Here is a 24,203-nt window from a genome sequence, read left to right on the forward strand (position 1 = left end):
GAAGAGCGGAAAATGTAAACAAGATACACAGTGTCTTGCAGAAGGGAACTGAAATGCTAACAAACCTCTGTGTGTTCCAGTATTTCAGGCATTCTAGATCTTTAAAATCAGGGTTTATTTACATTACGAGCTAACAGAAAACTCACTTTCTACCCTTCAAGTTATTAACTTAACCCAGTTAAAAAGAAAGCAATAAAAAGGGGATTTCCTTTTTATCAAATGCTAACTGGTCTTAGCTCATCTCCTACAACAGATTATCCTCACCAAGACATGAAAAGCAGGCCATTTTTACAGATGTGAATTAGATGTTCCACATACAGTTTTATACGGAAAAGTTCAGTTCAGCATGCATGGGCTGGATTGAGGACTCCATTGACTGGATTCCTTAATGAGGATCAACTAAGGCAGCACAGAGCAGCTAAATAGTTGGTCAACCGAAAGCAAGTTGTCTGACCTAAATGTATGTGTTATTTATTTATATATTAGTATATCTATGAAAACGTAATTGCCCTAAATTTTTCCCCAGGCTTTCCTCATTCTCAGACAGTCAAGAGTCAGTCTCTTCTTCCAGATGGTTTGGGAGAGAGTTGGGTCATGCAGTACAACAATATGAGAAGGGGATGACCCTCCAGGGTTACTGCACAGTAGTAAACACACTACAGTGAGTTTATTCTCTCTCCTGCTAAATGGATTTTGGAAACTGTAAATCAGGGATAGAAGAAGTTGTGTGATTTTTTTTTTCAAAGATACTTGATTTCTCATAGATGATGCCACAGAAAGGCTTTTATGGCTGCAGCACGGATAGAGCCTGAATTGTTTACACATTGAGAGCAGTAATGACTGGGAAGGGGAGGTGTGGAAGGTAGACTATTCCTCCTTTATATTAAAGAATATGGTGTTTGATGAGGCACTGTGAAATAGCCACTAGGGAGAGTGGGCAAATGACTGCTCCTGGTGTTAACCAGCCTAGCCAAAACATGGGGGGAAATAATCTCCAGCCTCTGTAGAAGCAGTGTTTTTCAAGGCTCTTTCATACAGCTGTTTAACAAAAACAGTGCAGCCTTTCAATCTTAGAGCATGATTTTTTGCACAGCCATAGGCACTGAATGCTCTGAGACACACACTGGAATACAGCCTCCCAGGAGCAGAGTGGGTCTCCTGGTGGCCCTGTGTGATATCTGTCAATCATATATCACATGGGTATCTCAGAAGCCAAGGGGTCTCAAAGGATGTCAGACATCTGTGTTTAGTCACCTGAATCACTCCCTAAGAAAATAAACCTAAAAAAGTTAAAATAATTTTAGTTGCATATTTTCAAGAGCTTTCAAATTTGTTTTCTTCCCATGGGAGCAATTCCTTGAAAAGAAACTCAGCTTTGCATTTTCCAGCACAGAAAGGCTGACTAGGAAGATTTCCTCTAGCTCAGCCCTTGGCAAGTGGCAGTACACTAGAGACAATCTCTGATCACATCCTGGAACAAGGCTCTAAAGGTGGAAACCTGACTGTGCCAAAGTTATTGTCAAAAGGCCTCTAAACATCACTGGGATGTGACATTTCCATGAGCTGATGCTGAAACCAGTGGGTATGAGTGAGACAAACCAACATAATCTGGAAGGTGCTCAGCAGCAGGGATTACAGGGCAGAAGCTGTGGTGGGCAGTCAGGAGGAAAAAAAGATGACATAATCCTCTCTTGTGCTATTTCTCATTTTGTTTCCTGATGTCCTGCCAGAGTGAACATAACAACTGGCAATCCAAGTGCATGTCATCCAAAGAGGCAAGAAAAAGCACCCCATGACAGAGAAGATTTTAATAAGTGACATTGATCTGCAAAATGCTCAGGACTCACGGTTCTTGCAGCATCTGACTCCTAACAAAGAAGGATGATGGGTGTATAATGGGAAAATGCTGCTGGCTAAGAGCTCCTCGACTGTTTCTTGAGAGGTGCAGGGCACCCCTAAGGTTCCCTGAAAATACCATTGGGAGCTGCAGTTTCTCAGTGCCTTCCCAACAACAGGCTTGGCTTATTTTTGTGAGACAAATCCAAGCTGGAAAATTCAGTAGTAACCAGGAGTGTAGGCAGAGAACTGGGCTTCCCATCAAGTTGTTCTGCTAGGATTGCATCCAAACTGTTTTACAGCATGGAACTCCCCATGGAGCTGACTCAACTACCAAGTGTTAAAAAAAATATGAAGCTCATGTTACAGATCACTTCCCCAGCCTGACACAGGCTTTATTCTCTGCCTGCAAAGTTTCACCTGAACCTCAGAAACTTTATTTGAATTACCCAAGACCATCAAATGGGTTCATCTGGAGTACACAGGTCAGAAGTACCAGCATCAAGTAACACCAGGCTTGCAAAGCAGTAATAAAAATACAGTGTTTGAAGATTAGAAGCTGCTTGACTTCCTAGTAAACAGCAAAAGTCCTCTTTGGTCTTCAATGGTGAGTCAGTTTGTAGCATATAAGACAGCACAGGGCTCCTGTTCCTTTTACAGGATACCTAGAGCTTTAGGAAATGCGCCTGAGTGTTTGAGACCACATTTTCTTCTAGTTTAAATGGTCAAAGTTATATTAATTTACTCTTCCTGCACTCCTTGGCACCAGCAGACAGCCTGTGCTGTTAGGGCCTGAAGTTGCCAGGTGGAGTAGGGGGTAACTCCTACAAAAAAGCTCTGTGTATTCTGTGAAATCAAAGATTTCATGGCTTAATTGTTCATACAGACTCACCTCATCACAGATCTGTGCTTGCAGTTGTAACAAATAATGGTGCTGCCCCAGTCCACTCCCTAAATAGGGAATTACTGCCCTGGTTTTTGAACCAACAGAATAAAGCACTTCAGGAACTGATTTTTCATCTAAATGTCCTTGTTCACATTTTTTAATATTCACGTGTGTACCTGAGGGCAACAGCCCTTCTACTGTTTAGTTCTCAAGAAAAAATATATCTATCTGACTGCAACTGGATAAAATGGAAAGGATATCCACCACCAGATTTGGCAGTACATGTCAAATGGTGGAGGAGTCCATTTATTCTGACTCAGGCTACCTCGGTCAGTATTTGCCCAATTACAGTATCTGTTGACCAGACAAGTATCACAAAAGGACGCTGAATTCCATTCATTAGGTCTTAAAAACAGAACAAAAGCAGCATTCTTATCTGATACAAGCAAATCAAATAAAAACATAGACTGGAGAGCAGTGTGTGTTTGATGTTACCGCTTTCATCCAGCGAAAAGTCATCCTGTGCATAGCGGAATTTTTCTGGACCACAGGCGATAAACACATCATCATCCCCGAAGAAATCGTGGAGACAGGTCACCTACAGAGAGAGCAAAGTCATTCAGTTTATTTTTAATTGGCAACATTCTGATGTGGCTTAGTTTTAATTTAAACAGGAGGAAGCTGCCTTTCCACTTTTCCCCTGTCCCATGCTAATTCAGTCCTACTCCCTGCGAGCCTGGTGCACAACACACAACTTCTCTGGGCAAGCCAAGTGTAAAGGTGTAATTAAAAAAAGAGAGAGAGAAAAATCCCAACTACCTTGCAAATTCTGTGAGGTATGGCAAGGAAGCATGCTATCAGGAGTAAAGTTTAAAATGCCATTGTAGTGGGACCTGATCCCTGTACTCAACTGGCAGACATCTGTACTACTCTAGAGATGATTGACTTGTTTTTTTAACAATATTTTAACACAACCAATATTCATCACAAAAAAACAAGCAAAATACCTGATTAGGTAAAGGAACAAAGAAAAGTAAGGAAGTTCTAAAAACTTGGAAAAGCATTTCCTAGTGATAAATCTTATTCAAAGGGACACAAGGGCACATCAGGCTTGTGTCTTTGTCTTCTGTCCTCCTACTTCTCTGTAATTAGCTGGGAGATGAATTACAGGATGAAATTACCATATGACACTGTCCTCCCTCCTGACTGAGCAATATAATCTCACTGACTGGTGGACAACTCAGCTCTCTAAGCAGCTAGAGGGTCCTATTTAATTTTTTTTCCATACAATACTCATCTGCAAACACACCAGAGTGGAACAACATCTGCATCAGCCAGCCTGGTGCAGCCCCCCCGCCACAGATCTGAGCACCTGGATAAGCCCAGGGTAAATGTAGGTTTTTTAAAGCTATGTTTTTTCAGGAGACCATTCCTCAGCAACTGTAAGATTGGCACTGAAATTGAGAACAGAGGTGTCAGGCTGAGAGCTGATGCCCAGTGTTGCCATGTCTGAGCACTGGGGTCTTACAGAGGGGAGATGCATTGCAAGGGACAGGAGAGAGCATGGGAGATCACTGTGGGGAAACTTGTTTGTAGACAGAGCTGAATTTCCACATCTACTGATCCCTTTGAGCTGGATTGTGAAAAGTTAATTTCAAGCTCTAATAAATCAACTGTAAAGAAGGCTTTTGGCTATCTTAATAAGGTTCAGTACTTTACAGTGGTTAAGATAATGTATAATTAAAACACTGCCTAAGAGTGCACACTCTGGTTAAGATGCCAAACTTCAGTGAAAACCTTGCTTTTTCGTAGGCATGGCTTTCAAAATAGATGTAAAAAAAGGCAGAATTTTCTTTGCAAACCAGTTAATTCCAATTTCTCTTTGCTTAAAATTAGATGGAGAAAAGTTAACATGTTACCTATAGAGAATTCTCCCACAGAAATATGATATTTCAAACCAGCACTTGGCATTACAGTCCTCCCCCAGAGGATGCACTGATTCATTTGCAAATAATTGGGTTTGGCTCAATACACAAGTTGCCATTTGAATGCTAAGTACTATATTTATGCCACGAAAAGACTAATGGGTTACTCAGCTCACCCTCGAGTGCAGAAACCACTGTACAGTTAAATGCAGTGCAATGCTAGATCACAACATAAGGGTTCAGAAATGTCCCAGCCTTTTAGATCAAATCAGAAAGAACCCACAGGTGTTTTCATTGTCTCTAGGTCATAAATAAAAGTGTATATTTTGTCCTTGAACTCCCCACAGCCACCACAAGCACAAAGGAAGTTCAGGCAACCAAGAAGCCTCAAGTTTGGATCAAGGGTTCAAACAAGATGGAAAACTACCAGTGTGCACAAAGAAACCTGGTTACATGTCCAGCAGAGACACTTGCAATTCACTTTACCGCATTCTTGTCCCTTCAGGTAGTAGGATATAATGTATATTTTATAATTGTGAACAGCTGGCTGGAGGAGTACTCGAGGCTGGTAAAGAAATTAGATCATCTACTTCTTGAGCTTCTAATTTTCAGGAAACAATAACTTTGTTTTTGCTTTTTTTTCTTCCCTTTTTTTTCTTGCTGTAATTTCCACTATTAAGAACTCACCACAACATGTTAGAAAAGACAAAAAATCAACCCCACTCTAATTAAAGAGGGCAAAATGTATTATGTAGTTTTAACTATGTTATGTTCACCATGTGTGTGGTATTTTCTATTTACCTTTTGTTTATTAAACTTAAATCCTTGATCATTCCAAAACATCCCCAAAAGATGCCCTGTTTGTATTGCCGTCTACATAAAGTAACTGGAAAGAAAGCCCTCAATATGGTCATCCCTAAAGGACATGAAGCTGAAGAAGACACAAGCTGGAAAGCAGAATCATGGTGTGCTCTGTTGAGATAGCTGGTTCAAGACCTTATTAGCCAGTATGGAATATTTCAGGGTTGCTCTTGACAAGCAAATCTCTACCCTGCATTAATTGTTTTAAGGGTCTTCAGTCTATCCAGAATAACCCAAACAGTCTGGACTGTTTTGAAATTTTATGTTCTGCCTAAGCTTACTCTAATTTACTATTCTAATTATATTCGATAATTAGTCTGGAACACCAGGAAAACTCTGAATAAAGTTCACATCAACAAAAATTGACCGTAGCTGATAACCTGGAAATGACTGGTTTTCCATGCTGTATTTTGCTCTTAGCTGTAAGTTTATTAAAGCACAAGACAGAAAGCAATAGCAGCCTGCTTAGTGCAAGGACCTCTACTGCTACATGAAAACAGCAATTTTGTTAGTGACTTATGCGCCCTTAGCAATGACATTGGAAACCATTCAATTAGTAAGTTTTCTGTCTTTTTTCATTTTTAAGTCTACAAACATTATCTATAACAAAAATTAAACTTGTGTATATAGTTACAGTAGACAGGATAAAGAACATTGATTTCTAAGGTATATGTGCATGCACTTGCTTACAGGAGGATAATATTTAATTTGAAAATCAGGATTGAGGACAATATTGACTTTAGAAGGATCATACAGCATGTAATGTTTTCTCTCCAATTTCTGTAGCTTAAGCAGTTCCAAAGAAGGAAGTTAAAGGTTCATACTCCAGTCAATGAGGCACAAATATATTTCTTAGAAAGAAATTATTTCTAAAAGATTTGATGGTAACATTTTTATTTGTGTCAAGGTTTGTTTTTTGGGTTTTTTTAAGTTTAATTATATATGTTGCAAAAGAAATAGAAGTTGGTAAAGATTAGTAGATCTTAGGGAGTACAAAACTGTTTGCAATTCCTTAGGTTTTCATTAAGCTTGGTTTCTTTTCTCATTAAATGAAATCCTTCTCTGCTTATATTAGAAAAACCTTCCCTAAGAGGACAATATAGCTAGGATTTCCGAGAGGGGATTTATGCAGTGACAGTCCATAAGTGCCTGCTGCAGCAAATTTAATTGCAGGATAGGAAGACAGGTCCTTCTGAGAGATGCTGAGCCTCCTTGTTCATTTTAATACAGCAGTTGTAGAACTAAGCGTTTTTCAGGATTTTGACAAAATGAAGCTTGCCTCAGGCATCTCTCTGGATGTGAGCTCACAGTTTGCTGAAATACCTGTGATGCTACAGATGTTCTGAGTTGACCTGGAAACAGAGTAGTCAATAGACAGTATATATTCCTGCACAGCTGTGAATAACTGCCTATTTCTACCATCCTGCAGGAGGCAGCAGCAGTATTTAAAAATTTTAATTCATTAAGAAATGAATAATTGAAAATAATTAGAAATCAAAATTCTGAGGTCTTAAGCTTTAGTCTGAATCACCTGCCAGTGCAGAACCTCCTGTTGCTTTAAAAGGGTGTTATGATTAACCAGCTCCTTTGGTTCCCTTTCACAATCTGCAGAATGCCTGAGTTTGCTGTGTCTGCGTGGCCAATGGGTCACCCTCACTGTCACTCTCTACAAACATGAACATCCTCAGAGCAGTAATCCAGCTCCAGCCACGTTGATGCTGCTTTCACTGCTGGATCAAGCTCCTGCAGCTCTGGTGGCAGCCACTTTAACAGGAGGCCTCTGGTAGCCTGGATTGGCCATCACTATTTGCCAAGAAGATGACAGAGCTCATCTCTGAAGAGGAATACATCACCAAGAGAGTTAACTGAACTGTCTTTTTCACCTTTCTCAGAAATGTCTTTATCAAAGGTGCCTATTTTTAGCTGATGGAGCCGGATGAGACTGAATGATAAATTATCAGACACTATAGCTAGTGATTATTCAGAACAGTGATTTATGTACACAGTCCTGCTTCCAGGCTTTCCATGTCTTTCTTGTGTCATGGAAAGAGGAAAAACTTCTACTTTAGTGGCCAGCAGAGGTCTGGCAAAGGAGATTTGGAATCACACCAGTACAGGTTCCACCTAGGGGCTGAACGTCTTCTGTCTTGGGGACCATCATCTTTAACCAGCTGCTTGACTCTGCACAACTCTGAGGATAAGTGAGGGCCAGTACAAGGCTTCTTCCTCAGCTCCTCTCTGCCACAGTCACAACGACTTTGTTAACTCCTCTCTGGAATGTTGCTCCCTCTTTTAGTACTTAGACAGCAGAACAAAGAGCCATACGTGGTGATGTACATAGGGAGCTTCAAGCTGTTTCCTAAGTTTCTGCAGATCTAATGGTTATGCACAAAGAAATGTCCCTTTTATTTCTTTAAATCATCACACTTCATTAGCTTGTAGGCTTCCAGAGCTTAGAATGGGGGAAAAAATGTCTTCAGAAACAGCTTCCTTTAGGGCCAAAAGGACCACAGAAGACAATCTGCATGCCATGCACAGAAAAAGCCTATCAAGAACAGAATTGCATTAAGACATGCTCTAAGTTGCTTTAATGTTCTAAAATTGAACACATCTGACCATCTGTTAGCTAAAGACAATTAACGTATTTTAGATGCCTGCTCATATCCTTTCTCTTTCAACACTAGATACTAGATGGAGCTAAGGAAGTCAGACCAGCAGCTAGACAGGCACTGAGAGTTAACTGAGCTGAGAAAGTAACTAAAATCTGTTTAAATCTGTTTTAATTAAAACCAGAAATCTGATGGACTTAAACTCCAGAACTTGCACCCCAAGTCAAACTGGTAGTGGTATGTTTATTTCAGCTCTGAGAAGCCCAAGTCCTGAATCACAAAGATAACTGTGCTTTACAATTAATCAGTTGGGTGTTTGCAATCAATGAAGCACAGTACATAAACCAAACACATACAGACTTGTCCACAGGAAGACTCAGCAAGGTCATTTGCAAGACTGAATGTCGAGAATTAATGAACAGAGCAGACTTTAAGTGAACTGCTTTCTCACCTCGAACAAGCTCTTCACCATACATCCAGAAGGAAAAATATTTCAGAAGACATAAGGGGTTAAGAGATATCATGGAAAAGAAAGATGTTGACATTGGAATGCACAACACTTAATGCATATATCTTTTTAACAGTATAAAGACTGCAAGCCCAAAGCAGAGGCTGAATTGATTTACATTTTATTAGATTCTGGTTTCCTGTATTTAAAAATAAGAGATGTTTGGATTCAATTATTTCTTTTAAGTATGCACACACCCACTCAATGGATTCCACATTTGCATTCACAGAAAGATAATTACTTCTCCACTTTTATGAAAAAATACTGCATAAAATGGATAAGTAAAAGAAAGATGAGCAGAAAAAGTACAGACATTTACATTAAAAGTGGATCAGGAGCATTCTTGCCTGCCCAGCCCTTTGCCATGGAAGTATGTACAATTATACTTTCAGAAGTCCTTCTCTGAGCTACCCAGCAGTAAGGGAAGGGACCTTTGTCACCTGCTCTTCCATCTCTGCTCTCCCATGCCACCAAATATCCACGTGGAAACCTGGCAAGACCAGAGTCATGCTATCCCCTTACTACTGTGTTTGCAATGAGCTGTCAGGAAGGGCAGGAAAACCAATCTCCACCATTTAGCTTTTCAGCCCATAATTTGACTTCTCAAGAGAAACATGGGGTGAGATTTCCATTCCTTGAATCATTATTCAGAGATCTCAACTTCTTCTTGTATTCATGGAGAGTCCTGCCATGCATTTAAGCCTACACAGTTTGATTGAAACAATCAAATTCTGCTCTTCTGTAGAGATCATTTTCTTTCTTTCTTACCTTCAGAAGAGAGCATTCTGCGCAAGTCAGTATGATCAAGTGTTTTATTTGGTGCAAGAGGGAATTTTTGCAACTTTTTACTAATGAAAAATGCAGATACTTCTTATTAGGCTGCATAACTACAGTAGGCTGATTATGAGTGCTTCATGTCCACTTGGACTATTTTGTGATAAAGTGACTAAACCAGAGCAGGGACACCAGCTTCAGACCAATATGCATTATTTCTATAAGAAGCATTTGTGATGCTTATTTAAATAGAATAAGAAATATTCATGCACGTGTGTGCACAGCAGCTTGTGAGACTTCATGCATGAAGAAACACTGCTCTCACAGGACTGCAGCACAAGGTGCCTGTTTATTTAATATTGGGAATGGATAACTTGAAATAGATACAATAAAGAGCAAGGGGGGAAAGGTCAATAGCCAAGCTACCCAGTAGGAATGTTAAAGATGAATTAATATATCTGGTGAGTCAGTGTTGCTTCCTAAGGGTGTGAAATCCAATTAGCCTCTGGAAGAAAGGTTAGTTTGTTATTCCCATTCCCTATACATATGCAGGAACTATGAAACAGATATTCAGGCTGTTGATTCTTTTCACCTAGAAGAAAGACTTGCTCTTGCACTCATGAGGGTATTGGGCTGAGGATAAATATGCTGTGCATTTTGGGGACATAAGGAGCACAGCCATCAACACCAATATATAAAAGACTATCCTTCTCCAGTCAGAAAACCATAAACCAAAAAATTCTAGGTGGCAGATTAAGACTATGAAAGGAAACATTTCCAGCACTAATTGCCCCCAAACAGGTAGCTTTTAAGAATTCAGAGAACCATCAAACCATTCTTCCTGATTGTTCCCCCATCATCACTTGTGAGAGCAAGCAGTAGTTTTGGACTACAAAAGAGCATCAGAGACTTTGGAGGCAGCATGATTACACAGCCAAGGTCAAGCAATACTACATATTTTGTACTGGTCCCCTTCTGTTTTGCTCAACACCTGCAAAACCCAAAACACTTCCTCATCAAAGGAAATGTTGAAAACCAATGCTTTTAGTTCAAGCTATCAACTCTAATGGCAAAGAGACACGAGCATGAAGTACTCAAAACCTTCAAGTCATCCTTCCTAATATGCATCTCCAAACCTGACAATGAACAAATTATTCTGTCCTCCCCAACAATGTAACTTCATTTGCAGCCCATGGAGCCAAGTCTGCCTAATGCCTGAAGAAGATGGGAAGATGCAACCAGTTCTCTAAGTAATTAACACTGGCTTTGCATTTCACTCCACTCACAGCATCAAAGCTGTTTTTCAATTGCTGAAATATTCTGTAAAGGCTCCTAAAGGCATTTTGGATAGTTAAATTTCAATGTTTGCAAGGATCTTTATTACATAGTTAATTCTGGATATTAGTGGGAATTAAAAATTGTGTCCTTTAAAAATTAAATTGTAACGGATGCTACATTAAATCTAATGGAAGCAACCATTGCCATCAAGCTGTTCTTTCAGGGAGTTAGAATTTCTTCCTTAACTGTAATTCTGAACATTGTCTTTGTATCCTGGGAGCTTTCCTGCATTTACAGCAAATGCATATGCCCTCCCTATTGGAACAATTTTGTTTTCACCCTAATTTCTGTTAATCTCTAAATAAAGGGGTTTTTTTCTTTTTTAATTAACAAGTCTTTTCAATTCAGTTCACAGCTAAGAGAGCAATGGAAAATTCAGCATTATGTCCTGAGCTAAACCATATTAGGGCAGAAATTAACAATGCTAAGCAGGCTGTGAGATAAAAATACTTTGTACATAACATGCAGTGAGGCTGCTGAAATGAATATCCCCAAGCCTCTCCCATGGAATTGCCTCTTTTTTTTCTTTTTTTCTTTTTTTCTCTTTTTTTTTTTTTTTTTAGCTTTAATTATTTCCTTACACTACATTAATTTCACCTTTAATGCACTGAGCTCTAGCTTGCTTTAGGAGAATGTGTTGCCAGATAGAGTAAAAATTGATGCTGAAATAAAAAAATACCTCTGCTTTCTATCTATGCTATATGCTTTACTGTTTTTAGAAGCAAATTTGATTAGATATTTTCAGTAAATGGCTTTTGATGGTTGTACTGGTATTTCTTTCCTTCTAGGTACTTTTAAAAAAGCTTAAGCTTAACCTTTTTTAGTCTGTTTATTTCTTTTTTCTTCATGGTAGACATTTCAGTTTTGCCTCTCTGCAATATTGTGGGACTGTGCTCTTCTGTCAGTTCTTAAAGATACCATAACAATTTTGAAATACTTTCCCTAGTTTTCCAAGAGTGAATTTAATCACTTAATTAGATGTCTTCATCAGTATAAGTCCATGTAACCTGTTTTTTTTTTTTTTTAGCTTTAATTATATTCCATCCTTTTCATGTCTGCAGGACCAATGACAAGTTCTAGCTTAGCATGCAGTGATGTTAATGGAATAATTGATGCAGGAATACTGAAATAGATGATGTGTAAAATGGCAGGCTGCATAATTGTCTGGAGTGAGTTCAAGTATTTCTGCAGTGAAAAATAGTCCTGTTTTATAATCCTATCACGTCTCCTTGCTGCTGTGTAGCAAGCAAATTTCATTTGGAGATGATCCCACGATGCAGTTGATTTACTAGGGAGATTCCGAAAGGCAGAAGGTTAAAACCTTCTTGCCCCAACTAAATGGCACCTGGGAGAGGTATTAAAGGGCCCACACTAATTTTGGGAATATCATTCAAATTACATCATTATAATAAATGTAATCAGGGTGGATCACCACCATTAAACAGCAGTAGAAAAGTATCTGATTAAAAAACAAAATCCATTTTAATATTTTACCTTTATTTTTGAAATATAAAGTGATAGAAGAAGAAGGAACAGAAAGGAGTTTTTTAAAAACATGATGCAATAAATTCCTTCTTCTGTGAAAAATGCAAGAACCATTATATTTGGATGACATTTCTCATAAAAGGAGTTGTAGACTACTAAAGCAATTAGAAACTAATTGCTATGAGATTCCCCCAAGAGATAGATGAGAAGAGGAACAGGAGACAATCAGAGACAAGCAGAACTGTATCTGTTCCTTTCCCAATCTCTAAGAAATAGTAAATTTCACTTCTACAGATGCAGAGGTGACTATATCAGCTCACAGATCAGCCAGTTGCAGATAGTTGCACACATTTACATTCCCCTTGTGCACTTTCTCTGGGATAACTGGGTACTCCTTTTCTTATTTGAACCACAGAAATAACACATCTGGATTTTTTTCCTTTCTCCATTGCTGCATGAATTCACAAGCCTTTCACTTATCCTTTGCTCTGCAGCTCTTCCCCAGCCTTCACTCCTCTAGAATGACTGTCTTTTCCATGATAAATGGTGGTGTGAAGAACAGGAGCCTGGCATCTGCCCATGCAGAGAACCCTTCCTACTGATCCTCACCTCTGCAGAAAAGAAAGTATTTCTTGTTTCTTGCAGATTTTGAGTCAGCTTCTGATCTCACCTAAGCACCCAACAACCCTGGGTCAAAGCACCAATTCTGAGTCCTCATGACTCTGGAGATTAGTAACTTTACACCTATAGTTAAAACAAAAGGATGTTAAGTAACCCTTTGTTAGATTCAGCAATGCTGGTATCTTCATATCAGCTAAAAGATGAAGGTATGTTGTTTGTTTTGTTGTTGTGTTTTGGGTTGCCTTCTTTTTAAATTTTGCTGTGGGCACCAAGAAAGAAGCAAAGCTTGCTGTCTGTTCATGGTGGAAAAGCTGCTCATACATCACCTCATTTGGAGACACTGCATAAAACCTGAACATACAGTTATGAAAAAAATGTAAAGGCCCAAATATGTATTGACATACAAGCCTCTTGGTACAAATCTACCAAAGTCAAATGAATTCTACAAAACATCAGTCAGACTTTACTCCCTGACTATATTGACAGCACTTCTAAAACTTTGCTTATTTTATTTCCCTATGTTTTATAGCTTCCCTTTGCTCCCTTTCATCTCAGATCATTTTTGACAGGTAATCCAGCACTGTCAGCCTCCCCCGTGGAGATCAGCTCTGTCCCCACAGTGGGATGCTTTCCATTTGCTCCAGCACTCTCATAAACATCTAGTGCAAACAGCGCAGGTTGGGCTTTAAGAAACGTTGAATGTCTGCAATTCCACTTGTGTTCAGTAAGAACTACAGAAACAGAGCTTCCCTGAAGCAGGGGACAGCAGGAGTAAGTGGAAAGAGGTAACTGTAACAAGAGCAGTGCTGTATTTTTATTGGTGCCTCTGAAGAAATACTGTCCAGTCCAGAATACATATTTCCACAGGGAATGTGGTGCTAGAGTTCACTAAAATGTCACTGTACTAAACCAACTGCCCTTTTTCTTTCCCTTATTTTTTCCTCTGTACCAAGAGGCAATAAAGCATCTGTAACCAAATAAGGCAACACATGTGCATCCTTTAAAAATAATAAAAAAATAATATCCTGACAATTAGCTGGTACAGCCAATTCTTGGAACATCAAATCTACTAAGATACTGGCACACTAGAATGATTTAACGAGCATTTTGTCGTGCTGTCTTGAACTCCAGCATGCTGATGTCAGTTTCAAAATTTGACTCTGTTTTTCCTTTGCATTACAGGCTAAATATTTTGTTTCTTTCCTCAAGAGAATACACAATCCACACCATTATATTGTTTTTGTTCCAAGGCAGCTTTCTTGGATAAAATAAAAATCTAGCTCTAGCTGCCTAGAAGAAAATTAGCCTTAGATAATGGTATATTTTTATCTGCAACTGATTTCCACATCTTTTTAATACCTGGGCAAGTATTAAATCTGTTTATCCACGCTGACTTATATGTAAAAAGTTTTACAGAGAAGTATGCTGACCATTTTCCTCAGTTATCTGATCTGTTCTGTAGATTCAGCCACTGCTTCTCTAGTGTGTTGCATTAAATCATAGTTTTTGTTGGTTGAATTCTGACCATGGAAATCTCTGCTTTGGCCCACAAAAGGTGTTCTGTCCAGGGCTCTTCCCAAGCCCAGCACCACGCTGCTCAGAAGCACGTGTTACTGGGCAGCTTTCCAGTGCAGAGATTTCTGGTAGCCACAGGCAAACCAGACTCTTCTGGTTACTACTAGTTTAGCAAGATGCTATTTTGCATCCAGACTTCCTTCACTGGAAACAAACTAGACTGTATCAGTAGACAGTCATTTAAGGACTACCAAGTGGACATATAACTAAGCTCTGTATCACAGTAAAACATTGACTCATAATAAAAAGTGGATTTTTGCATTATTCTGGCTACTGGATGTAAGATATAGGCCAGCAGTTGGCAGATAGTTTCCAGTCTTCTCCTGAATAGATTTTTCTTCCCTTCAGGGTGTAAATGGAAATCTAGGAAGTCCTATCTTATAACCTGACCCTTTGTTTTTGGTATCCTCCATAAGGTGCCTAGTTCACCAATATTGAATTAAAGCATCAATATTGTAAACAGTTCCAGTGTGCTCCAGTGGAACACTCTGATTTTGCCTTACATGGACATTTCTGAAGAGACGCAAGGGGCCCTTCCCACCTTCTCTAATACTGATGAGGGGCATTTCATCCACTGGAATGACTGAGTTTGGTCTTTGAATCTGGTAAGTGCTACACCCTGTGAAACACATGGGCAGGTCTGAACCCCAGATACACTATCAGTGCTTGATAGCTGCTCTGATAACTGTATGTGGTGCTGAATTCAACGTGATGTGTGCTTTTAAATGAATAAGACAATGAGATACAAAGAGCAGCAGTATTGCACACTGGGGGTCTGGAGTACAGCAGCCAGTCACGTAAACAGTAATACCATTCAATATAGAATTTCTTTGTACTAGATTTAATTTTGCATGTGCTGATGAGAACCTGGTACCTTTTTTTAGCAGGTACCATCATACTAACACCCAAGAAAAGGCATCCTATTTAAATTGGCTATGTATTCATGTTATTGTCATTTCCCACTCATGGTTATAGCCATTAATAAGATGACTATTACTCTTTTGTTTCCATATACAGACCAGCTTGCCATTTGGGGGTTAAGGAATGAAAGCAAGTGGAAGCATGGAAATAAAATTAGCAATGCCCAGAGCAACCTACTTTATCAAACTCACCAGTTTATAGGATTAGCATTGGATTCAGTGCAAATCTCTGCTATGGGTATTATAAGCAAGACTTATGCCAATTAGCAGTAGCAGTGCAGATTATTTGGGAAGAGCACTGACAACAGTTTAAAGCTCCTCTACTTTTAAACTACGTTGCTAGGACATCCATCTCAAGCATTCACGTCCACTTATAAGACTATTTTTACTCATCTCCCAAGTGCTATTTAATTTCTGATGTGCATTCATAGTGTTACTTCCTAAGACAGTGAAGACAAAATAATTCCTTTTCTAAGCAAAGTCTTGCAGGAGCTACTCTCAGCCTCTCTGGATTCAGGTCAGGTTGCTCTCAGCAGAACCAAACACATATTACATTGTTTACTCATCTACAGCAGATGTTATTCCAATCACACAGAGCTCAGTGGGAAAATTCCCCACAGACTTCAACATGCCTTGGATTGGGCCCTAAATCCCCACAGCAATCAAGAGACCCACAGGAAAGAATTAGTGATCTATTGGTAGATGCCACTTGACCATTGGAAGACTTTAACCTGTCTCCACTAGAGGAACATTGCTGATAGCACATAGCTCCAGGCTTCTGCAATGTGCAGTTCCATGGGCAACAGGAGAGCCAAGTCCATACATACACTTCACTGATTAAAAATGGCAACTTTATAGAAGGCAGGTTTTTCCCATATACTCTCATGCCTACAAGACAGGGACAAGGCTCAAGCCAGTGCTATTGTAGACTAAAATACACCTTAAAAAATAAATTTTTATCCATTTTTGAGGGGGGAGACCATTTGCTCTGCTTCTCTACAACCAAGTTCTAATAAATTACTGAACTAATGAATTACTGTGACAATATCCTCCCATCTCTGCACAATGGCTTATTTGGAGCCATGAGGAATTTGTGAGCTGGTACCACACTCTGCAGCACTTGCAGGGGCAAGGACAGTGAGTTTGGCCTAATTCCAAACATGCACGTGGTACAGATACACTAACAGCCACCCTCTGCTTTTGCTCTAAAACAGTTGATAATCACTTAGCCAGTTTATCCTGAAGAAAAGCTGGTTAATATAACTAGTTATTTACAACTGTGACAAGTACATTGAAGTAATTTGTGTGCGGACATAATTATGTTCCTAATGAAGATTAACTTAAATTAAATGCTTTTAATTACAAATTACACAGCCTTTGGCTATTGTGCAGGCAGTATTCTGACACTCATGCCTCACCAGAAATGAGATTTATACTTTGCTATGTCAAAGCTGACTGTAATTATTTACTGGATATTTGGTGTCAGATGCTGCTGACATTGCAAAAGATTTCAGTGCTGTAAGGATTAGAGATTAAACCTTTGTCAATCACTTCCAAGAGCCATTTCTCAGGCTCCTCTCATAACACTCCATCTGCCTTCATGACTGCAAGTTCTTCTACCTGTCTGCTCTGACTTTGTCCAAAAGCAGAGAGAGTGTAGCTTTTTATTTCAGTAAGAGCCTGCAGAAGCCTGCATGTCTGGACAATTTGCCAAAGTCCCTTCTTCTTGATGTTCAATCAGGAAAAAAACAAACATGAGAACTTAGCTTACATATTAGTTCCAAATTTGAAAAATTAATTCCGAAGGATCCTTAGAGGCAGCATCTTCATTATTCAGAAAATCTTGGCATGTAAACTCCACCTACCAGCATTCAAAAGGAATGAGTGATCAAAGCCAGATTATAAATTCATTAGTGATTAATCTGTCTGGAAAATTTTCCCTGATGCTTTGCACAGATACGATAGTAATATGATTAACAGTAATAGTTACCATAGGATTATGGCCAAAACCAAACATGTCTACTAAGAAACATGACCACAAGAGCCTTGGAGTTTCATTTCCAAGGACATCTTGTTTAGTGGAGATGTATTCAGAGCCATGTGTCCTCTGAATCACTATGGCCACTGCGCTGGAGACCTTTAGAAGCCTTAACATCATGCTGGCCATAAGAGACCTTAGCGCTGGAGTTGCATTGCACTTCCAGAATCGCAGTGTCTTGCAGGATCCTAAGTTACTGCCTCTGTTATGCCCTGTGCAACTCTACGGCCTTTGGCAAACTGAAAATGACAAAGTCAAGGTAAAACTGGGCCCAAGGCTTCTCCTTTCAGGGTTTGCCACATTCTTTCTACTGTGTGTCACAACAGTAATGAGCTCCAGAAAATATTTCATCTCTCCTCCCTTCTTTCTGTAACAGACTGTCATAGAAAAGACTGTCACTGTGTGCACACATGCTACACACTTCAGTTCCAGCCTGGACATCCCTGTGGCTTGAAGCCAACATCAGCACTCTGTCCTTCCCTAGGAGACCGTGACAGCTCCCTGCCCACCCTCCTTTTGAAGGGGAAATGAAAAGGTGCCAAATTCCTCTTTAAAGCACAGTCTCAACATAGATGTTTTGTGCAATAAGACACAGTGTGGAAGCACTGCAACATCTGCACTGAGCTAACACGCAATGGGGCTTCTCTGTAAGCCAAAGTCATAGCCTGACATATTTTTTTCAGTTGAGAATCACACTTATCCCACTTAGTATTCATTCCAATACATATTTCATCATGTTAATACATATTTTATTGCACTTTTTTATCCAATTCCTGTAACATTTTGCTTTTGCAATGGTGCATAATGACCCATGGTTGCATATAGCCCTGTGTACATGTTTGTGATTTGTATGATTCCCTCCTGTCCCTAGGAGGGGACTGATCTTTCCAGGCTCCTATTCTTGCTATGTAGTGCTTCCAGTTTAGTTCCTTCTTCCTCGATTTCTCATCCCACATGTTCTCCACCGTGGCAAAAGTGACTCCATACCACATCTTCCCAGTTCCACTCAAGCCATTCCTACAAACTTAGACTGTTCTGCTTTTCTAGATACAACATATCAATGGACATTCTATTCATATAAACCAGGTCTTCCAACTCTTACTTTGAATAAGTTTTAGTCATAGAAATGCCAATTATAATTTGGTAAAATATTAAGAAAAATACCTACTTGCGTAAGAGATAAACCAAAGCTCACCATCAACCTTTTTCTGAGCTGCTATTTCTGACCTAAGAGTCTGGCTGAGGGGCTGGCCACTGGTAGCAGTGCACCATGCTCTGAAACATTAGGCAATGGAAACCACAAATATTTGCGAAGTACATTATTTCCAACATGTTATTTGACCCACTAAAGAAGTCTCCTAGATTTTGAGAGCTCTGCGAGGAGAATATATGGCACAATCTGATGGTTCGGCTGTCTCATTCCGCAGTCCAAGCTAATCCTATAAAGAGCTGTCTGAAAATACATAGAAGTGCATATCTGCAGAGATGTGCAGGTGTATGTTTACACACTTAGGTACATGTACACAAAGTTAATTTTATACACTTATGTACGTGTACACAAAGTTTATTTCACATCTTGAAAGAACATACACTATCATATTTTTAAATACCACAGAGGAAACAAATGGCATCACCATCAGATCTTCAAGGAGGAGAGGTTAAAGCAGCTGTTTAAGTTGTTACACTTAAATTAGCTCCTGTGAGCACTGTGAGGAAGTGCTTCACTGTCTAGAGAAATCACTAGTGGCTGTAATGGCTCATGTTAGGATTTAAAGCATTTGAAAAAAGCTCCATGAATGCATCAACATAATTAAAACTAGTATAGTTTCAGAGTTAGGTTTTTTAAAATCAAATTCCATTATTTTTTCACTCAAATATAACACATGAATTTTAGCCTGTTTCCCTAAGAGAAATCTAATATACAAATTTTGTATGTATTTATTTTTAGCAGTATAAAATGAATCCTTTTCCCAACACACTTCAGGGCAGATTTACACAAACTAATTAAAATCTGCACACATATGCCCATATATATGTGTATGTTTCTATGTAAGGTGAAACGTTACCATCTTTTTGGTCACCCAACTGCTTTTTTTTTTCCCTCTTGATGTTCCCTAAGTAGAACACACAAGAAAACAAAGACCAAATTCACAGGTTACAAAGAATGGATTAGAGCATCGAGACCCTGTTCACCAGGAGCAGATGGCCACAGAAGTCCCTTGGGACTGGATATCACAGACTCTGAACCTCTTGGGCAAAGCAAGGAACAAAGCCTGTCCTGCTGGGAGAAGCACACACTGAGAACAGGCTGAGATCCCTTCCATGACCCTTCTTCAGGCCAGAATCTTGTCTGGATGGGCTTCAGCCAGTTCACTCTTCGGCTAGCAAAGCATAGTTTCCAAACTGGCTGAATTTAGCTAAAATGAAGTATTTCACTCTCTCACTTAAAGCAACATAAAGCAGTTTGTTCCCCACCATCCACTCATGGATCCGTTCTGATCTACACAGCACCAAGGAGAACAGACACAACGTCCCAGAGATCTATCATGAAAATGCAAGGACAAAGACATGGAGCAGCAGCAACCTCTAACCATCCTTTGTAGGTGAGCCAGGGGTACCTCAGTGAGTTGGGATGCACTAGATGAACTTTAAAGTTCCCTTCCAACCCAAACTTTCCTCTGAATCTATGAGTACCAGTCTGGGGCAGGTGGAGTGAAGACATTCAACCATGCCAGCTGCCAGACTTGACCAGGAGGGTCAGGGTATTTCCTGTGCATCCAGGTGTTCCCAGTAACAGATAATGCCATTTATCCAATCAGCAAAAAAGCTTGAAAAGCATCTTCTAGTACTTTTGTATAATAAATAGTAAGTTTTGGTGTTTGCAAAGGATGCTGAAAAAGCACTTCATTTTAGCTAATTTCCTTCTCCTTTCTCTTGCTCTTTCACATTGTTAGGATACCTGTGACAGACTATTAATGTACAAAAGAGGCTCTCCTACCTAACCACACTTGGGGCAAGTAATGACCCCAAGCCTTGGGTTACCAGGCTGTTTGCTGCCCTATTCTTTCATCTTGTATTACTCTCCATGCATGCCTCTTTCCCACAAGAATTCTTTGTTCATTTTGGGGCCGTGAAAAAAATCACATTATTTCAGCTGTTCACACCTACAGACCCATTTCCACCTCACAGTTCTCTGGGGATAACTGAAAATTAATCGAGCTCTCCCCAGAGTCCTTACTTTGATAAATGAAGTTTGCCTATATGCTTTGTCCAGGAAGGACAATTTTGAACAGGCAGGGAGTGCACATAGGGTAGCAGTTAAGCACAATGCAGGTGGGAGTTTAGTTTAATTGAGAAGGAAAAACAGAAAGAAACCTTTCAACCACTGTGGGGAACAAGGCTATGTTAGTGGGGGAAGTGAGAAAGGTGTGGCAAAGGATTACCCAGATGGGGAGGAGGGAAGGGGAATGCTGAAGTCACCTGTTAGCTGTCATTGCTGCTGGGTGACCTCAACAAGCCAGGCAGACTGAGGGCATAAGGCAAGGACAGATCAAGAAGTGAAGGATACTCAGCCACTTTGAGGATCAGTGTGACTGTTTCCTATCCATAAAATTAGGACAATTACATATACTTCTTTTGTAATGTATTTGAGCTGCACTGGGCATGTCCTCCCAGATGATGAGGCATAACTACTGCATCCAATACCAAGATCTGTTGGAAGCTATTCTTTATATGTACTTGATTTCCCTGGATTTTCATTTCATTCCCCTCTAATAACTTAGCCAAGTATGAGGTGCCTAAGTCATTCTTACACTTGACTAATTGCTTATTTTGGAAGGTGCTCTTTTTTCCCCAAAATTCAAAGCTATGCTTAGCCAAAGTAATCTTATTTTGTTGAGATGTAAATCCATTTATGTAAAATACCACCTAGCTTTTGAGGACTGGAGAACTTAAGAGTGTCCTATACTCAACTGAATCACAAGTACTTCCTCCACATTTCCTGAACTTCCCACTCTAAACTCCTGCAGCAGAGAGTCTCTCTTTCTCTATCACTGTCCTTAGATTAAAAAATGTAATCTTTTATGCTGCCTGCTGGGACAATCTGAAAAAGGAACACAGAGTAACTACAGTAATCACAACAATCCTATAATTTTAACTTAAATTTATCCATTTGGCATCTGTGAGTTCTGAATCTGAGCCCAAGTTGACACACCCGTTTTGACGCAGATTTGCCACAGCACTTCTATTGTCATATGCCAGTTCAATTACAAATGCTGTCTCTGCAATGCTGCCTTCCAGATGCACTAAACTTCCCTCCTGCAGGCTACAAGAAAATGACTTGGCTCCTTTTCTTTTTATTCCATTACATCAGACAAATAAACAAGACTAATTTTCTTTAAGTTACTATTCCATTTACACCCTTTTTTTCCTTCTGCACACATACAAAAAAAAAAAAAAAAAAAGGGCATCCTTAAATATCCATATCCTTTCCTAGTCCTGGGGAGAAAGAAATTGATAGAAAGCAAGAAGACATTCTCCCTATGATGTAAATTAGATGTTGGTTGTCTTGCATGACTGACTTACATCACTGGTGTTCAAGGGGCAAATCCTGCACGAGCTTCATTTTCAGCCCACCAGTTTTCTATATACGCTGGGATAAGAGGGTGGAGAATCTGCCCAAATACACTAAAGAAGGTGAAAAAGGCACCAGCCTCCTGTAAAGTTGTGGGCTTTTTTTCTAACTTCCAAGATCCAGTATCTTTCTTATGATTCATGCTGGGATAGTTCTTAGACACAGAAGACAAGCAAAAAAACACTTCTTACTTCCCTTCTCAGTGAGCAAACCCCTGGCAAAGCAAGTGCCAAGTACTTGAGATCAACTGTAGCAAGCAAATGCAGGTGACTTGTTTGATAAGGCTGACATATCAAGCTGGATACCTCTTATAACCAAGAAAATGAACTTTGAAACCTAACTGATGTCCCACCTGTATGAAAGAATAAGATAAAACTTCTCTAGCTTAGCACACGTGTGCTAGGCAGACTGCATTTAGACCACCTGAGGATTTGGTCTTCTACCACAATTTTCTAAAGCCCCTTTTTCCCCCACTGAATGTGTTTCTAAAGAGCAACATAGTAAACAAGAAGTCTCACAAGTATTTACATTTGCAAGAAGGAAGCAATATATTCCCAGGCACCCTTTCACTCACCTATGAAATATGTTTTACTGTTAAGAGACTTTTCTGCCCTTTGGGGTATCCAAAAATGTATCCTCCCTTACCAGCCTCCGTCCACAGCTGCAGTTCATCCACCCATCAGCCAACCATACTAACATGAACTGGGGAAGCATCTTGACAATGGCCTTTGTGAACCAAGGCTGTCTCCAGAGCTATGCTACCACAGAAAGGCAGAAGAGCCCTATTTTCACTTCTGATTTGCTGTAGCTCTGAGGAACCCACACCACCAGAATCCATTTTAGACCATATTGTCTGCATCCCCAGGCTTTGTTCAGTCATTTACACCAACATAAAGTGAACACAGACTGCAAAAGAAGAGAGAAAATCAGGGTCTTTATGGGTAGCTGAGCCATAAATAAGTACCTCTGCTAATAGGATTAAATTTCTTGCTAGATTACTAGTGTGTCAAGTTTGCAGCTAATCAGATTGGGGCCAAGCCCTCAATTTGCAGTGCTTGATGCTACAGGTGACAGCTAGCTATAGGGCAAGTACACTGAGCCTCTTGATACATCCATATTCACATTAGGAAATTCAAGCCAGCACCCTCATCCTTTCTAGTAAACCATTTTCCTTTCAGCACATTAAGGGGACTTCCACCTCACCCCCCCTCTGGTTCAGTTCACTTGTCACTTGCTACCACACTGATGATGGCCTCTGCACAGTGGACAAGCTAAGAGCAACACGGAGCAGATGCCTTCTTAGTAAAAGAAAAAGTCAGTAAATTATATCCATAGGAATGGAGGAAACCAGGAATCTGAACTCTATTTTGTCTTCTGCAGAGTAAACAGACAAACAGTCAGACTGATAAAAGTCCAGTTCTGCTTACCAGGTTCTCTGATGAGATTTAGACACTGTGATATTGCCTCACTGGTCCAGTCTGTCTGTTTGCTACATTTCTGTAAACAGCCTGCAAACTACTGAGCCAAAGAAGAATCTTTAAAGCTACTTCTCTTACCCCCTGCTGATGTAACAGAAGAAAAGGGACTGTATCCTGGGCTGAAGGAACCTTTGAACAGCAGGAGCTTGGATGGCTAACAGTCCAGCTCTGGCATGTGCAAATAGCACAAGCAGAATAAAACAGAGATAATTAGGGAAGCACCTCTGAGAAGAATTTCCTTCTAAGGTGAACAGGAAAAGTTCTTTCTTGGAGCTCTTTTCTTTCCTGTTAAACACAGCTCCTCTGCCCCAGTGGCTCAGCTTTTCCACTAAGCTGCAGCAATTGCTTAAACAAAGGATTTGCTGGGAGCTGGATTACATCACTGCTGCTGGCTCTGACTGACTGCTGAGGAGGCTGTGGGATTCACACATCAGAGATGCTAAACGGTCAGTACCACTGACACTAAACTTTCAAGCTGATGAGGGAAGCATGCAGTGAGGCTGCAGTAGTTTAGAAATTATTCTGACCTGCTCGGGTCAGAAAAACGCAGAGATTTTGCTTTTGCATATTTATTTTCTTTCAATACAGCAGTGAAGAGGACAACCAGTAAACCTCCTGCTTGGAGCTGTCTCAGATGTTGGGTGTTATTTGGCAAGGAGAAATTAGAAAAGATTGTTTCACAAGGTGGTAATCTGGTGCCTAAATGGATGAAATGG

The 24,203-nt window shown here is 39.9% G+C and overlaps 1 protein-coding gene across 1 annotated transcript in view; it reads right to left on the reverse strand.

The window, feature by feature from the left end:
- The window catches only part of DCX (doublecortin), a 64,557-nt gene that overhangs the window by 12,847 nt on the left and 27,507 nt on the right, over positions 1 to 24,203 (reverse strand). The window contains exon 4 of the mRNA XM_009997149.1: positions 3,218 to 3,320. Coding sequence (XP_009995451.1) covers positions 3,218 to 3,320 — 103 coding nt within the window. The remainder of the gene's footprint in view (positions 1 to 3,217; positions 3,321 to 24,203) is intronic.

This window comes from Chaetura pelagica, unplaced genomic scaffold (genome assembly GCF_000747805.2).
Source record: "Chaetura pelagica isolate M959 unplaced genomic scaffold, ChaPel_1.0 scaffold344, whole genome shotgun sequence".
Classification (NCBI taxonomy): Eukaryota; Metazoa; Chordata; class Aves; order Apodiformes; family Apodidae; genus Chaetura; species Chaetura pelagica.